General features: G+C 41.7%; 1 protein-coding gene across 2 annotated transcripts in view; it reads left to right on the top strand.

Moving 5' to 3' along the window:
* fchsd2 (FCH and double SH3 domains 2) overlaps positions 1-17,923 on the top strand; it is a 92,582-nt gene that overhangs the window by 69,485 nt on the left and 5,174 nt on the right. For both annotated transcript variants that reach the window (XM_033630959.2, XM_033630960.2), the window contains 8 exons: positions 5,295-5,384; positions 5,713-5,775; positions 12,492-12,626; positions 12,895-12,978; positions 14,516-14,693; positions 15,506-15,726; positions 17,396-17,588; positions 17,678-17,766. In XM_033630959.2, the coding sequence (XP_033486850.1) occupies positions 5,295-5,384; positions 5,713-5,775; positions 12,492-12,626; positions 12,895-12,978; positions 14,516-14,693; positions 15,506-15,726; positions 17,396-17,588; positions 17,678-17,766 (1,053 nt within the window). The remainder of the gene's footprint in view (positions 1-5,294; positions 5,385-5,712; positions 5,776-12,491; positions 12,627-12,894; positions 12,979-14,515; positions 14,694-15,505; positions 15,727-17,395; positions 17,589-17,677; positions 17,767-17,923) is intronic.

Here is a 17,923-nt window from a genome sequence, read left to right as displayed (position 1 = left end):
AAATATACATGCCTAGAATCATGTACAACTTTTAAGAGCGTACAGAGCTGTTTATTAGCCACTGTTATTTGAAGAATATGTGGAAAAGCCAGAGGGGCTGTTGCCTTTATGGACATAAATAGAGACATTGGATTGAGTAGTGTTTATGTCATTACTGGGGAGGAGTGAGATGGAATTTAAATTTTTGTAATATGGTCACAAAAGACTATCAAAATAAGTATTACAAATCTGAAATTAAAATGTCCACCCTGTTGTACAAAATCAAATTGCAAATTAAAGATACAGTCACCTCAAAGTCAAAAATACAAATTTTTCTTCTTAACTGTTTTACCTGTTTATCATCCTTGATTGTTTTGGTGTGAGTTGCAGAGTGCTGGAGATATCGGTTGTAGAGATGTCTGCCTTCTCTCAAATTTAGTGCTGAAATTGCCAAAAACATAAATATATATTTCCGAAATTTAACAGCAATGTCTCTTTCTAGAAATCATGACACAGTTACTCAAGATAATCCACAGACCTCGTTGTGAGCAGTTTCATGGAGGAACTCTTGTTATTTATTGAACCACACGTACAGGCTGTTTCACGGTGACTCGTGCTCGTGACAGCGTGAGTTATAAACATTAATGCCATGATATAAATAATAATCCACAGACCCAGACTACACCCGGCAATCATATTACTGCGCAGAAGGAATTGTGCATCTACTCATGGAAGAGACGCTTATGGTAGTGTGAGATGTAATCATTAATGTTGTCCTCCTCAGCAGAGATCGTAACATCAGATAGCTAAGTGGTGCTAGGTGAGCTAGCAGTGGATACACACTTTCATCTGTGCAGTGATATAGTTGGCGGGTGTAGTCTGTAGAAAGATAATAGTGCCTACAAGAAACTGCTCACAACAAGGTTTGTGGATTATTATATATATTATGAGTATTAAGAGAAACCAGGCCATGATTTCTGGAAAGAGACATTGCTGTTGTGTTTTTCAAATCTGTTTTTTGGTGTCATCTAGTTCCATTGTATTCAAGAGAAGGCAGACATCCAGACATCCGATATCTCCAACACCCAGTAACTCACACCAAAACAATCCAGATTGATAACTAGCACAAGTAAGAGGAAAAATCGGTTTTCTTAATTTTGGGGCTGAACTGTCGCTTTAAGAAAAAGGAGCACGAGAACTAAGAGAAATCAAACTGTTTAAATGTTTTATGCCTTTAAATCTATTCCGCAGTGTTCAACAGTGCGCACCTCAATCTTTAGAAGCATCCTCTTTTTCTCGCCTCTGTTTGAATGGAATCAATAAACACTGAAAGAAAGAGTAGAGTTATGTATCCTCTGCTCTCTACAAGCGTCTGATTTTATGGCCTCTGGCTGAGTGCTTGATAAAAGACTCTGGATACCGAAACCAGAGGCCGTACGTGCATTTTCCTGAAATCACTTCAACACTTATTACTGTAACAAAAAATTTATCATCATTAGTAAGTGATACATGCTGTGATTGAAGTCAGGGAAAAATTTTCAGAGCATAAAACTAAATGTATTTTAAATTATTTTATAAATTCTATGTGAAGACAGTGTGCTCCAGGCCAGCCTTGTACACTCTAGTGGAGCGTTTGTTTCTATTGAATAACATGCTTCAGAGATGAAGGGAAATCAAGAGGAGAAAAAAGGCACTAGACTAAAGCGATGCACATATTTTCTTGAGGAAAAAAATCAATTTGAGTCTTAGAAGGTGTGAAATTTGAAGCAAATTGCATCTGCAGTACTTATCCTACAAATATATAAAGTAAATGGAAATGAAGGACCATCCAGTTGTAGTTGAAGTCAATACAAATTTTCCCCTAAGTCTTACGAACAAATCTATGCATTAAAGCTTTAAACTTAGCAGCAAACTCAAAAATTGATCCTGCTAACTTAATATACAGAGTCTGTTTTTGTCTTTCCTCTCTCGCAGCATATTTTAAAATCAAGCAGAAGTTCCATCTGAGATTTCCCACATTGATATTAAACAATTATTGGCCTCTTCTCTGCTGTTTTCCTCTTTCTAAGGACTTCTCAGAGGATGAGAGAGTGAGGCAAGAGGCTGTCTGCATACTAATGAGCCGTTGAAGGCTGTTTTCTTACTGGCTTCACCAGACAATCTGGCCTCATTAACACGTGGCATCCAAATGCTTCAGACAGCAGATGCATCAAGACAGAGAAAAGATTGTGCACCCAGATACTTTCCAGCACAAGCAAACAGAGCTAATAAGGATCGGAAAATTGATTAGAAGTGTGCGCTCATAATGTAGGCACAATTTAATCAGCATTGGCATATTAATTACCTTTGGTATACAGAGCACGGGCACAGTCATAAGGGTGTGTTCACATGTAGCATATCTTTGGTCATTACAGTACAGTGCACATATCTTGTCGATAAAAACAGCAGACCAATCAGTTCCCACACTGTGTAGCTTCTTATATTTGCCTAGTTTCAAATGGATCTCATGTGTCATCGCTTTTTATGATGAGTTCAGCTGCTGTCGTCATCTTTTGAGCGCTGCAGCAGCTAAATTCTTAATGTTCAACGTCTGCTTTCAAATGAGTCATATTAAAAAAAGTGGTCCCTTAATTTAGAATAATTCAATGGTAGTTATAGCCAGACGAATCTCTTTGCCTGTCTGTCTCTCCATCTGTATTTCTGCCTACCTTTGTCTGTTTTATTGATTGGTGCTACTGCCCAGCTGGACTGTCTCTCTGAGGTTGTACAGTCTATCCACCAGTGATCTATACTCACACCACTGCCTCCTTATTCTATTGACTCCTGCTGCACAGATGGCTGAAAATATATCGCCCATCTTTTTAAACTTTTCTCCTCTTTATTCTGGTATGTTTATGGTCCAGCAGCAACCTTTAGCATTTGTTGGGTGCTGCTAATGGAAAGAAAAAAATGGAGGCACTTAAGGGGCTCAGGTCTTTATTGATCAAAGCCAGGAAGTCTGTCTCGACAGTGTGCTTCTGTTTGTCTGACCGTACGTCTCTGTGGGAGGCAGCTATCAGCTATCAATCTGCTCTGTCAGCATCTGTGAGAAAGGAAAGACGGGGGTAATGAAAGAGGAAATTGATGAAAACAGTGAGAGACAGCAGGAAAAAAGAGAAAGGATGAGAGATGAAAGAGTTGGGAAGACGAGGTAGAATGGATGTAAATCTCAGGGGTTTTCCTACTGGTGGTTATAGCCTGATCATATTGTCTCATTAGGAAATAACACGGCACATGCCCAGTGTTTGAGGCTCATTATAAAACAAAGTACAGCAAGAATTGATGAGTTGCCATTTAAAAGACCACATGACACATTCTGGGGTGCAAATGCAGTTCACATCCTTACTCTGTAGTGGAGTGTTGCAGGAATGAGTTAGCATTTTTGCAGCTTTTGAAGTCAGTGGGTCTTTTGAATGGGCTTTGGTTGTGTGATGCCCCTCCCATCAGGCAGCTGGCTGACATGGGAGGGGCGTTACCTTGATTAGGCTCACTTGGGCCTTGAGGCTATAAAACTTGGCCTCTCCCTTCTTTCAGGTGACATTCACTGGGCATCATTGTTTGTGCTTTGCACCTTCAGCACCTCCACAGCACACCTGACACACACCCATGCATGGCTTTCATAACTGACTTTGCTGACCTACACACTCCATTCATTATTTAAGTTAAATTTAGTTCAATAAATTCTGCTCGTTTTAAGTGAATCTTTTGTGTGGACTTCCTCATTGTCACATTCACTGAGCCAGTTTGTGACAGTCGGATGCCTAAAATGACAGCCGTGATCAATACACTGAAAGATTTTCACATTTTGTTTTACACCATGATATGATTTTGACTCAATTCAATCCAGGAACCGAGACACTTTTTGTTATATAGCGAAACACAGCTTTACAGCCTGTGGTAAAAACACTGAAGTCATGCGAACGTCTATAGCATCTATTGTCTATAGCCTAATATGTGATTTTACTTGCTGTCTTTGCATGTACACTTAAAGAAACATCTTGTAAACTTAAGGTATTTAGTGGAATCTAGCAGTGAGGACTGCAGATTGCAACCACATGAAATTTGTCCTGGTTAGGTTCTAGAGATTTTATTTAAAAAGTTATTATTATTATTAGTTACCCACAGAGGTCTCAGAATAAAGCAGTATCTTGTTTATAAAAAAAAAAGGGGGGGGGGGGGGGATGTTTCCAATGCTCTTGTCGCAGAGGGATACGAGCTATGGTGGCCACCGCAAAATCGCAAATGGCCCTATCTAGAGCCAGTTTTTGTTTTTCCCCGTCTTGGCCATGAGAAACATGGCTGTGCAACATGGCGGACTCCATAGAGGAGACGGATTGTAGATATAAACAGCTTATTCTAAGATAACAAAAAACAAAACAGTTCTCTGTCCATTTATGCCAATATATCCCCCTAAATCCCAAACACTGGACCCTGAAAGAATCATAAAGGTGGTGTTCATTTGTAAAGATTATCTTGCTGAACAAAACGTATAAATTCCTTCAACTGTTGTTCGCCACAGATTGTATTTTCTGCAATTATCTGAAATCCTGTTGAAAACTCTCACTTGCTTTTTGTCAAATAAACCAGGGCGATGTTAACTTTCCAGCTGGCCTACAAAAAACACCATCCCCATTGCACTTTATTGAGGTGTATCACGACTCGGCAGTTGCTTATCGTAACGTTTGCTCTGGCATACGGAGTCACCTGAGGTCCTACTCCCTGCATAACTTTAAAAACCAATTATATATGAGAAATGGCTTCAATCTTGGTGCTCACTGTACACAGTGATGTCTGTCACTGGGAAAGAGGTTGCCACTGCTGAATGAATATAAAGCACTTTTGCAACCTGGAGACCAAATTGACTGCAACTGCTGTAGTCCCAGTAATAAGGCTGGTGAATACCAGCTTTCATCTGTTCAGTGTAAGGAGCCTTCTGGCACTCTCGACCCACAGTGAGACATTTTAGGCTTTTACCTCTGCTGATTTAAATTTAATCACATTTTTTACAAGCTCTTATTTTCATAGTTGTGTCATAGTTGTGATAAGATTTTACTCAGCAGGTTAAGCGTGGTGATATGGGCACACAGTGACTCTATAAGACAGCGATTAAAAATGATGGCACTCAGACAGATTTCAAATAGGTCCCTTTTTTACAGTATATGGTTGTAAAAGTTAAAAAAAAAAGTGATGTTCCTTTTAATACTGATGCCAGAAAAACTGTGTAACTCTGATATATTAGATGTTTCTAACATTGCTAACCTCTTCTCTCTCCAAAGACAATAAAGTTAAAAGCCGAGGCTCGGTTGGACCTTCTGCGGCAAGTAGGGGTTGCTGTGGATACCTGGCTGAAGAGCGCTATGAACCAGGTGTGTTTTGTCTGAGTGTTGGAAAATATGTGTACGTGTAGTGTATATATTGTTTGTGTGTGTGTGTGTGTGTGTGTGTGTGTGTGTGTAAGCCTCTCCTCTCTGCCTGACTTGTTTCATGTAGGCAAGTGTGAAACAGTGTGTGATAAATGTTTGTGAGTGCATTCATACATACAACTGTTTGGAGTGTGAGTGTGCATTTAAATCCTTTCACACATTAATTCCAGTTTGTGCAGTACAGTATGTGCATGTGCCTGTTTGCAACATGTGTATAACCCCCTCACCCCTCCCCTCCCCCCGCCCCCCACTCTCTCTGTGCATGATGTAGGTGATGGAGGAGCTGGAGAATGAACGTTGGGCCAGCTACACTTCCCACGATCCCTCACTGTCGGTGAGACTCCTCCCCTCACTGTGCGCGTGTCGCTGCTTTCCCGCCAAGCCAGAAGAACTTCGGAAAGCTTGTTAAAGAAATTTAAGAACAACAAAACTGTATACATAACATTAGATCTAATGAGACAACCAGTGTGCCAGTAACTTAAATAGATTTTCAAAGTTGCAGCAGTTTTTGACTTGGCTGGAAAGTGCAAATCTCACACCTATAATTCACAATAGGAGTAGTTCCTTTTCACCACACAACATAATGATTGGTGTTGCATGCATGGTGGCCTCTTTTACCCACTTCAAGACCGCTGAATTGTGTCACTCTGTGTTAATCATATATCTATTATCGGCTCGTCATTCTTTCCAACAGTTTTTTCTCCTTGCGCTACACAAATGCTGCACTTAATTCAGCACATTCAAAAATGTCACTTTAAACTCCAAGGCACCGAGTCATCATAATCATAGACTTTTCAGTCTTTATGATTTCATTATAAGTAAAAGCCACCCAGCTAGAATGGTTCTCCTGACAAATCACTTCCTGAATGATGTAAATTGCAAGATAATTGACCTCAGCCCTGCTGCCTAATCATCCGTCACGCCAGTTACAGCCTCTTAAAACGCCCCACTTCCCCATTGGAATACTGATATAGTCCTCACACAAGTGACAGCTTTTATTTCACGACCCCTGTAGCTTTTACGGCAAGATAGAGCACAGATCTGAAGCCTGAAGGGACCTTTTCTTTATTACCTGTGTAGATGCTCTATGCATGTCGGGGGTGGTGGTGGTGGATGCCCACCCAATACAGCATTCCACCATAAACAAATAGTCTGACATTTTGGGATATACACTCATTAGCTTTCTTGGTAGAGTTAGATGAGAGGATTGATACAACTATTTTGTCTGTAAGCTAAATATGTAGCTAGAGCTTGGTGCAGGTTAGCTTAGTTTAGCACAGGCACATCCAAATCTATCCAATTGTGGCCCACAGACAGATTTTAAACAGCCTGTGGCTTATTGTTCAAAACTATATGTGGCCCACTCCACAATATTGGTTATTCAAGCAAGATCATCTTGCATTTTTTCCGTTCACGTCATGATGCAGGACTGTTAGACAGTTTGTAGACATGCACCAAGTAGGAATTACACAGGCAGAACTAATGTGATTTCATAAACTGCTGCTTTAAGGAGTGTTGGAAAGTTGAATATATTTTCACTAAAAGATGAAACAGTTGTGTTTTTCTCATTTGTTTATGATTTTAAAAAATATTTTTAACCCAAATGATGTGAGAAGCAGCTGGCCCTTTTAACACAATTAATATTCATATCTTTGGTTGTTTCTAAAACATAATTTCTGTATAGCATTAGAAAATGTCAAAGTGCCGAACTTAAAGGGATTGTTCAGGATTTTTGAAGTGAGGCTGTATGAGGTACTTATCTATAGTCAGTGTGTAACCTTCAGTAGATGGCGGTCAGTGCACTTCCTGTTTGCAGAAACAGACGGGACAAGCACCCCAGAAGCTCCGCAATACAATGTTGTGAAGGGGGGTTGACACCAAATCGAACTTTAGCCACCCAAAATAGAAGCCTACATGAAAAATTTACTGTCAGTCTAAGTGGACGGCTTTCACTGCTTTTCTCACAACTGCCAGACAACCATTTACTTTTTCTTTTTTTTTTCTTTAAAACTTCTGTATTACTGTGCCGCCATAGCCGTGGACTGTATTACTCCGCTGTTGCGAGGTCATGCAAAAAAGACATGTTACTTTCGAAAATACCAGTACTTCAGAAATGGTATGTGCTTGTGTTTTTGGTGGCTGTTTAAGAAAGAAAGAGAAGCCATGGTTTCACCGTATTCCATCCAGCGGAGCGAAGAATGTGCAGAACCAAGCAGAGTGGACGAGCGGCGCAAAGTGACAGGTCTGCGAGCGAGGAGCAGAAATTTTCACCCACTCTGCTCCACTCACATGCTCTGGCTACATATCATCAGTAGATGGTGATATTAGCCTTACCAGCTGGAAAAGGGTAAAGTTTCGTACTACAACATAAAATGTTGAAGGCTACAGTTATCACAGTGCACCATTTGCTATAGAGTGTGTGATTCCAGCTTAGTTTGCCACTACAAATGGCTAAAACAAATACGTTGATAAGATAAACACAGCCCATAAAACTTTGGTTGTCTAATAATCAGTCATTATACAATAGTACTGAGAGCCAGAAACTTACTTTAAGGACAACTCGCCATCAGGCCCCTCTGGTCTTGTTTTTTTTTTTTTTCCTTTTTATCCCAGAAAATTGACAAAGATCTGCAAGACACTGGCATCCAGTAAGGCGGGGAGCTCTGGATGGTTGGTGATGCAGAGATTTCAGACTGTATGTGAGGCACTGGCATCCTCTGATTCAGAAAGATCCTGTGGTTTTGTTGCAACCACGTCTGACTCATGGCAGCAGTAGCTCTCTGGGTCCCTGAGCATGCATATAACAGTTCACAGTTAGCTTCTGCTCGCTCTCGGCCTTCAGCTTCCACAGAAGTTTCCCTTCTCTTCTCCCTCTCTCTTTTTCAACCCGTTCAGTCTCCCTCTGCAAAAGTTCTTCTTCTCTGTAATTTGGCTCAGAAAGCTATCCTCTTGTCTCCACAGTGAACGTCACTTTGTCTTTGCTGTCATAATCACTCAGTTTTACTTTCAGTATTTGTTGTGTCTTCTATAAATCACTGACAATCTGACCCAAACAGCAGACTTGCTGAGTTATACAGTGCACGGCGCAATATGGAAGCTCTATGATTGAGAAAATGTAGTGCCAAAGAAGAGGGCTGTCTGACGGCAAAGTGGTGAAAATATCCTCAATATAGCATCCACTTAGACTGATATTGATTTTTAAATGGGCCTCTTTTTAGGTGGCTAAAATATATTTTGGTGTCAACCCCCCCTTAACAGCAATGTATTGCGGAGCTTCTTGGGTGCTTGTCCCATCTGTTTCTGCAAACAGGGAGTGCACTGACCGCCATCTACTTGAGGTAATACACTGACTATGGATAGGTACCTCATACAGCCCTACTACAAAAATCCTAAACTATCCCTTTAATGTACAATCACTAACTGAGCCATTTATGTTATGCCCGTGTGTGTGTGTGTGTGTGTGTGTGTGTGCGTGCGTGCGTGCGTGCGTGCGTGCGTGTGTGTGACTGGATGTGTACCTGAATTATGGACATTTATATACATTTATGTTTGTGCATTTGTGTGTGCGTGTCTGTCTCTCCATCGGGTACACATGAGGGGAGGAGAATGTGCGTCCACGACAAGGAGTGTGATCCCATATGGGACTTTGTGTTGGAGATGTCTGTCTTTGTGCATGTGTGTCTGTCAACAGGACTAAACATAGTCCGTCTGCTCCATCGGAAGCACTTGACATTCTGCTCACATGATATTGCAGCATGCAGCTAACACCAGAGAGCAAGACAGAGAGAGATACTGAGCATGAGAAAGTCTGGGCAATGAGGGCGTTCTAGGAAGAGACACATGGAGAGACGGGATGATGGAGGGAGCTGTGCGGTGAGAGAGAGGGAGTGTTGAAGAGACAATTAGAGAAGCAGGAGAGAGAGTTGAGAAAAAGAGGAGGTGGTGTAATGAGGAGGAGAGGGTGAGGGGGAGAGGTGAGGAGGGAGTGATAATGTTGAAGTAAAATTGGATGCAGAGGTGAGAGAGACAGCGGGATCGTGAAAAACAGAAGAGAACATAGAGGAGCATACTGTAAGGCCGCGGTTCCACAGTTAGAACTGGCAAATGTGCACAAACAAAATGGTGACCAAAACAAAGAGCTGTGTTTAGACAATTCCGTAGACTTAAAGACGTATTTCACTGCTGGAAAGATGGTCTTTTCATAAAATTAAACTGTCTCTGCCGTAGAACGATGCAGATACTTTCTAAATTGATGCTTCATGACCAGAAAATCAGAGGAAAATGGCTGTGGCTACCAGAATGCCAAGCGCCACACTGGACTAATAAACACTCCCACTGTTGGGTGACGTAATGCAAGCTTGGCCATTTTGACACAGGAAACGATATGGTAGCCTGCTGGTAACAAATAACAGTTAAACAGTAAGCTAAAACATGTTTCTGAAAACATTTTAAATGAGAAATAGGCAACGTAGTAACAGAATCTTGGTTCATATTTATTCAGCGATGCTTAGTTTGACAGTTTGAGTTTTTTCTTTTTCAAGATTTTTTTGGGCTTTTTGCCTTTATTTATCGGACAGTCTAAGTGTAAAGAGGGGAGAGAGGGGATGACATGCAGCAAAGGGCTCCGCGCTGGAATCGTGCCAACGGCTGCTGCGGCAAGGGCATTGCCTTTATATATGGGACACCTGCTCTTCCCACTAAGCCATCGGGTGCCCCTGATCTCAGTTTTTTCAACAGTTTGGTTCCCACATCTTGCTCACAAATTTTCATATTACAGCCAAACAGTACACTAAAATGTGTTTCTGGAGACATTTTAGGCAAGAAAAAGGCAATATGGCAGCAGAATCTTAGTTTATATTTGATCAGCACTGCCTAGTTTTACCATTTGGTTTGAGAGAGACAGAGGTGGCTCTCGATCCACTCTTGTACTCTTTGTGTCCATGGTATAGGGCTGCCCCTGACTAAAAATTTTCCTAAGCTAAGTAGCTAATGGGCATGTAGCTGTAAAGATGATACGTCATGTTTGTAGTCAACAAATGATAGGCAAATGTTTGTCTGCAGAGTTTACATATCACCTTGGGTTCGTCCTTCACCTTCTAAAAATGATCCCACACTTTGGATTTCCTGCCCGACATGTTATTAACAAGCCTGCGGAATAACTGCAGGTACCAGCCCTGGAAATGAATGGGACTCCTGCCTGACTGCTGAGCGTGGCCACTTCCTGTGTCTTCCCTTCCAAATTAAACTCCCACATGGTCCAGACATGCAGGTTTTGATTTATTTTGACAAGGCCCAGCTCCTAATAGAGTTTCACGTTTTGTTTGAAATCTTGCCGACTAGTGACATTACTGGTCGACAAACGTTTGGTCGTCTTCCAGACTTACACACACACCATTTTAATTTTGCCATGTCCCATGAACTAGTTGTCGTAGGGAGGCATCTATAGTGACATGATTGTGAGGTTGTGTGTGTGAATGCATGAACATGTTGATGCATTCCTGTCAGTGGTCACAGCTTTCGTGAATTCACGCTTGTTTTTAAAGTTTTCTTTCAGCTTTCCCTTGCTCTATTTATAAAATAAATCAGTTGGAGGCTAGGCTTGTTGAAAACTCCTCCATCTGGCGTGGGTGTCATTAAAAGAACAGACCGGGAGGCACATTGAGTTTTCAGGCATTTGACAGCAGTTCAACAGCCTTTGATTTTATTTGGAGTGTACTGGAGCCTTCAGAGACTGACAGCGGTGAAGAAAGAGGGATTATAATGACAAGGTGCGACAAGGGAAATGCAGAGAGAGAGAGAGAGAAAGATGGAGAGGAGGCAGGAAACAGCAGGAGGGATTGTTAACAGCAGTTTGCTGATTACGGAGAGGTCAAGAAGTGACCAATGGTCAGAGAGGGGAGGAAGGATGGATGGACTGTGAATAATAATCTGCAGAAAGAGAGCAAAGAAAAACAATGAGAGTGGGGAGCAGACACTTCCCCTGACCCTCTCTTCTTCCCATTCAATTTTATTAATACGACGATGAAATACTGTAAGCCATGAACCCGCAAGTCCCTCAGGCAGCCGCTGCCTTCATTATGATATCACTTTCACAGTTATTACTTCCCGGAGCCATAAAAGTGTCCATTGGTCTGCATCTGGGCTGTATTGGTACACACACTGAGATGTATTTTTGGTGATATTTTATTGGGTTACCGAAATACACGCCGGTCATTTTACTTCAGGGATGAAATGGAATTGGCCCCGAGGCTGTGCACGTTTAAATCAGTGCAACAAAGTGAGTGAGTAACACAACAAACTTATCAACGAGCTTTTATAAGAGTGTGTGAATGTTTATTTAGGGAACACCTTCAGTACACACCTGGAGGTTATTTATTTCCCCAGGGAATGGGTTCCCACTCATATACAAAACACACACATCTGTTTTATTCTGCACCGGTGTTGAGTTTACTGTGTCAACAGAAATCTGATGACTAAACACAATCACTTGGGAATGGATAACACAAGCACCCAAACACACACTCTATTGTTGCGGCCGGGTCAGCTTGCTGCGTGTGATGGATCTTTCTACCAGCTGGATCACATGACCATCATATAAGCCAGTGAAATTCTCATGAAACAAAAGAGGGAGGTGCTGGATCATATGAAACATTAGTCCGTCTACACCTGTCTCTAAAAGCTGTAGTACTCGCACAGAGCAGGACAGAGAAACCCTGGCAGGAAGCAAAGGTAAGCAGTGCTATAGATGAGATTGTTACGCAAGCACAGAGAGTGCAGACAGACAGGACGAGAGGGGAAAGGTAACAAGTGAAAGTTTTGTTACATGGACAGACCTAGCAGGTGTAGATACCAGCATAGACAAAGAAAATAACACAAGTCAACAAGGTAGGCGTTACATCAGGATATATAATTTTTGTGTATTTGGAGAACTCTTTGTGTACTTGATCTGTTTTTATCCCGGAGCTGTAAAGGTGAATGGTGCTTTTCTTATTTGTCCTTGTACTTATCAGAGGTTCTGACATTATCTGGCTGTGTGTTTGTGTGTTAAAGGGCACAGTGGACTTGGAGCGTGAGGAGGGAGAAGAGTGTGAAGAGAATATGGAGGTTTTTGACGACAGCAGTTCCAGTCCTTCGGGAACCCTCCGAAACTACCCGCTAACCTGCAAAGTCCTGTACTCATACAAGGTACAAACCCAACACACACAGATTACCCTTCTGCGGTTACCTGGTCACACACCTATCAAATGTCAGTAGTTCACCCATACATGTAGTCAGGTAAGCAAAGTTGAATGCCACTGTTGCATATATGCTGATGAATGTGAATAACCGCGACTTTTTCTAGCAGTTTAAAATGAATTATTAATGATGGGCTCAGTCTAGTGTGGAGGGTTTTTACTGTATGAATGTCTCGTCTTGCTCTGTCTTTGACACTGTTGCTGTGTCTCTCCCACAGGCCTCTCAGCCGGATGAGTTAACTATTGATGAACAGGAGATGCTGGAGGTCATTGAGGACGGAGACATGGAGGACTGGGTCAAGGTGCACAAATACACACACATGCAGTGATCACACAGATGTGCAGAGTTGGGCAATATGATGATATAAACTGTGTGGTGGTAGAAATATGTTGGCAGAGATTTGGCAGAATCAGAATCAGAAATACTTTATTGATCCCCGAGGGGAAATTTTGATTTGTTACAGTCGCTTCGATGTAAAGAACAGAGAATGATCAGAAGTAAAAATAAGAGTATGAAATAAAAGTATGTAAATATAAAGCAATAAAGTAAAATAGAAATGAAAATGTGCATTAAATCAAATAAAAATGGAATGTGCATTATGCTACGGTGTTTAACACTAGTACTTAAGATATTAGAAGATTAAATAAATAAAATATATGTCGTCACTGTGCCTACATTATATACATCAATGAAATAAACAAGAATAAACATGAATAAAATACCAGCAATACCGTTTCTACAGCAGGAGCAATTTGGGGCAGAATTCTTGCGTGATCTTGTGATTCTCTCGTGATCTCACAGTCTCGCGAATCCTGCTTTCTCGCAAGGTAACATGATTTGGGCAGACATGGAGGGCGAGAGCAAAGGTTGAAACATAGTAACAGGTTACTACTCAAACACAATTATTGTCCTCAGCACCCTTAAAGATTTTATTTTGAAAGGATTTTAGTTTTACTGTTTTGAATTTTTTTTAAGTGTTGCTTCATGTGAGGCAGCTGAATTTTTGTTTGTATAGAAGTTCCAAAAAAGACAGTAATCCAATGTGATAAGTACAGTATGATTATTTAAAACTATTTCTTAATTTTTACAGAACAATTACTATATTGTGATGTATACCGTTAGTGTGATATGAATTACATATATCACGATAGAAGATTTTTGCCACATCACCCAGACCTACATTGCATTTACAGTTATACAGAAGCATCAGGCAGTCTACATGTCCCTAAAATGTCGTAAAATTCACTATTGTAAATATTATACCTTTATGTCTTAAATTTTAGTTTGTGAGGTTTGAATTGCCACAAACATTTTTTTTCCATTTTCATTTATCTTTTAATTTAATTTAGTTTTTTGTCAAAATGAGTCGAGCTCTTCTGTGTGAAAGTCCAATTTTTTTATGTAACAGATCTTTAAACATACTACTGAACATAATACTACTTGCACTTATCTTTTGGCAAAACGTAAATTAACCTAACTCACTTTAATGACCATATTCCTTCATAAAATCTTCTCCTGCACAGTGTACTACATATATACTACTTACCTTTGTACTTACCTGCAGTGCTTGAATAAGAGAAAGAAGATTAGTCCAAAAATCTGTCTTTAAATTTGGTTTAAAATTGTCTTTAAATGGTCTTAAAAAGCAATAAATGTAAGTGTCTGATACCTGCAGGCACCCTGAGCATTATCTCTCGATCTCTGTGTGTTTATCCCGTGCGTTTCACAGCCTTGCGTGGCTCATTGGTGCTTCATTTTCTCCTGCCATGCATGTTTTCATGTTGCCTTTCTTCATTGTTTTTATTGGTTGTGTTTGTGTGTTCGTGTGTGTTTTCCAGGCTCGCAATAAGACAGGTCATGTCGGCTACGTCCCAGAGAAATACCTGCAGTTCCCGACTTCCAACAGTCTGTTGAGCATGCTCCAGTCTCTGGCTACGCTTGACGCTCGATCACACACCTCGTCCAATTCCACCGAGCCAGAGCTGCACTCCGGCTGCATCAATGGAGACACAAACAGTGAGTGCACTGTAAACCTAGGGATGTTAAATTAGTCTTTGACATAATTAAACTATGTGCCAGGAGTTTTAGTAAACAAGCTAGTTCCAGTTGTACCAGTGTGAATGAGTTTTTTTCTTCCTGTAATGAGGTTATTATGCACCACTGATTAAGGCATTTTTCTCTTTACTGCTCCACTGGAGTAGCTCTGAATTCAGCTGTAAACACCATTCAATTTGCAAAGCAGAGCATTATTAGAATAAGTAAGTGTGGGTTGTCTACCTTACAGGGTGAAATGAGATAAAAATATTTTTATGGTAGCAGTACTAAACAGAAGTGTAAAGGCAAAACCTGAAGTGTGTGCGGGCCACTGTTCAGTAAAAACCTGCAGGCAGCTTCCACAAGCTCTGTCCCTCCTGATTTCCTTTTCATCCATTTATATTTTGGCCGCTGTTTTTCCACATCAACCTTTAAATAAGTAGAAATGTTTGTCACTGCCACAGCAGTTACTGACTGGAACAGAAACAAGAGTGAGGCAGTTGTATGAAATTGTTTCTGCAACACTATTGGTGCATCCACACCACATCTTTCTTCTTCTACTGCCCTTCCTCCAACCCCCTTCCTACGGTGTCTGCTCTACCTGAATGCGTGGGGAAACTCTGTCACCTAATTATTATTTCTCTCTGTCTCCTCTGTATCTCCCTCTCTCAAGTGGTGTGTACCATTCTCTTAATAACAATGACGGCCAGGCAGAGGAGGGACTACATTTCCCCAAGAGTAATTATTCCTTCTGTGTATCTTACTGCTCTCTCTATCTTCCTTTCTGTCCGCAGTGATGTACGTCCGTGCACTTTATGATTACGAGGGCCAGGCGGATGAGGAACTCTCATTTTCCGAGGGAGCTGTGATCCGCCTGTTGAGCCGCGACACTCAGACAGACGACGGCTTCTGGGAGGGGGAGCTCAACGGACGGGTGGGCGTCTTCCCCTCCGTGCTGGTAGAAGATCTCACTGAGAATGGAGAGACCAGCGGAGGAGGGCCGGGTGACATACAGGTACATTGATGCGCTCAGACACAGTGATGAGTCTCAGAGATACTAAGTCGGGGAAGTGACACAAGCAATCTTAGACTCGAACACAGGAGTGCAGATTGAAAATGGAGACATACTCCCACTTAAGTAACAAACAGACACTCAACGCATCATTCTTGAGGAGCTGGAAATTTGGTCTTATCAGTCTTTCCTCAGGGCAGAAATACCAAGCACATGGTGTAGTCTGGTGTGCCACTTCCCCCCCTCCCCTCGTCTCTCCTCCCTTTCCTGGCTGATGTCCAGTACATCTAACAGCAGGGCAGAGTTCACAAACAGTGGATCAGAGCTGCTGTGTTCCTGCAGCGCTCTGATAAAAACCCTGCGCTGCAATCACAGAAAGAAGTCTTATCTGTGGCTCAGAGTGCTGCCCTATTAGTGGTTCAGCAACAGGAAGGATACAGCCTCTCCCTTCCGAAAAGCCTGTAGACATAACACACACCGCAACAGCTCTAATGTCTTTTAAGTGGCATGTGGGGGAGATTGTTAAAAAAAAGTTGAATCCTCCTGGTTGCTGCCACGGAAACGGTAAAAGTTGTCTGCAATATTTCTGTAGGGTATCCCTTATAGGATTTCTAGTGGGGTTTTTTTTTCATCAACGATGGATGAGATTGCTCTAATGTGAAAGGGGCTGCTTCTGGTGACAAACCCACATCCCGCATCATGTGACTCTGCAGTTCCACTCAGCTCTATGAAGTGTTTTAGCATCTTTAAGTCCGTACACTACCTGCTTAGCAACAAACAGCAGACAGACAGCGTTAGCAACTAGCTGGTGAACACTGAGGAGCATTTAGAGAGACCGATGTTCCCCTCAGGAGATGGTGGGAACGAACAACAGAATGAAAAAGAGAGTGACTATTGGACTTTCATTTATCAGGTGAACAGAGAAACGACTCCAAGTGAATGCTGATGTCGCTCCTGTTGTCGCCTGTTAGTAATGGGCAGATTGCTTGCAGCTTTCTCGTGAACTGCCCATCGAAACAACTTTATTTGACACTGTGCTCCCTTAAGTTCTGAAATAGCTGCATCTCCTAGCAGTGCCAGATTATATGTGTCAGTTGCAAACAGCTAGCAATGTGGGACCAGATTATTTCCTGGAACGAAAGCGTTCACTCCAAAAGTTACATTGCTAATGCTTGAAATGTTTGAGTTGCTTCAATACTGTACTGAGTGACAAACAGGGAGCTGTACCCAGCATGCTATTCAGCGGTGTAACAGTTAATAGGGGTCCCCTCTTGATACTTGACACAGTATTTACATAACACAACACTAATGAATATGCCGAGGATCTCAAGAGCGCACACTCGACACTGCAACCTCCGTGGCTCCTCAGCGATACACCCACCAAGTGTGAAGTCTTTTTCTTGAGGTCAAGATGAGTCTAATTATAGTCTGGTCAGTTTCAGCCAATTAATTTGCATTAGAATTGATTCAAAAACACAATTTTACACACAAAGGCGGTCTAAACTTCACTTAATGTGAAAGAGGGTGTTCTTTTGGATGCGTTTGGTCCATTCTGCATATTGTTTAGCAGCAACTTAATGGAATTGAGGACAGCAAGGGACTTATTTTTGACATCACAGCTAAACCGCAAATTTTTAATCATGTATTTGTCTCTTTCTATCCTTTTCTCCAGATTTCTCCATCTCTGAAGTTGCCATGTTCTTTGCCACCTCTCCCGCTATATGACCAACCTCCCATCAGCCCCTTCACCAGCCCCGAGACCTCCACCCCGCCTCCTCTCCCACGATCACCCTCCACGGCACTCAACGGGGAGCACAAGCCTCCACCACCCGCCTCGTCACACAAGGGACCGCTAACCTCCCACAGTAAGACACACACACACAAAAGTTGAGTTGATGTCATTGTGGCTTTTTACAGTAAGTTTTTTAATCTCCGTCCTTCTCTCCCACTGTAGATCAAAGCTCTGGCAAGAGTCCAGTGTCTCCAGGATTTTCTCAGCCACTGCGCTTTACCCCTGAAGGAGGTCCAAGCAAACTACGACCTGTTAGTATAAAAGCTATTCAAGAAGTGTGTTTTGTTTAATCAATAGTGAAAGTTATCGTTAATTGCAGCCCTATATAACACTAAGTGTTGATTAAACTGCCTGTGAGTACTAGTTATGATTTCAATTCAGACTACTGTGTTTATTTTTAAGAAGGCT

This window comes from Epinephelus lanceolatus, chromosome 4 (genome assembly GCF_041903045.1).
Source record: "Epinephelus lanceolatus isolate andai-2023 chromosome 4, ASM4190304v1, whole genome shotgun sequence".
NCBI classification, from domain to species: domain Eukaryota; kingdom Metazoa; phylum Chordata; class Actinopteri; order Perciformes; family Serranidae; genus Epinephelus; species Epinephelus lanceolatus.
Note: the sequence above shows the minus strand (reverse complement) of the source record. Positions and strands in the feature narration are given on the sequence as shown.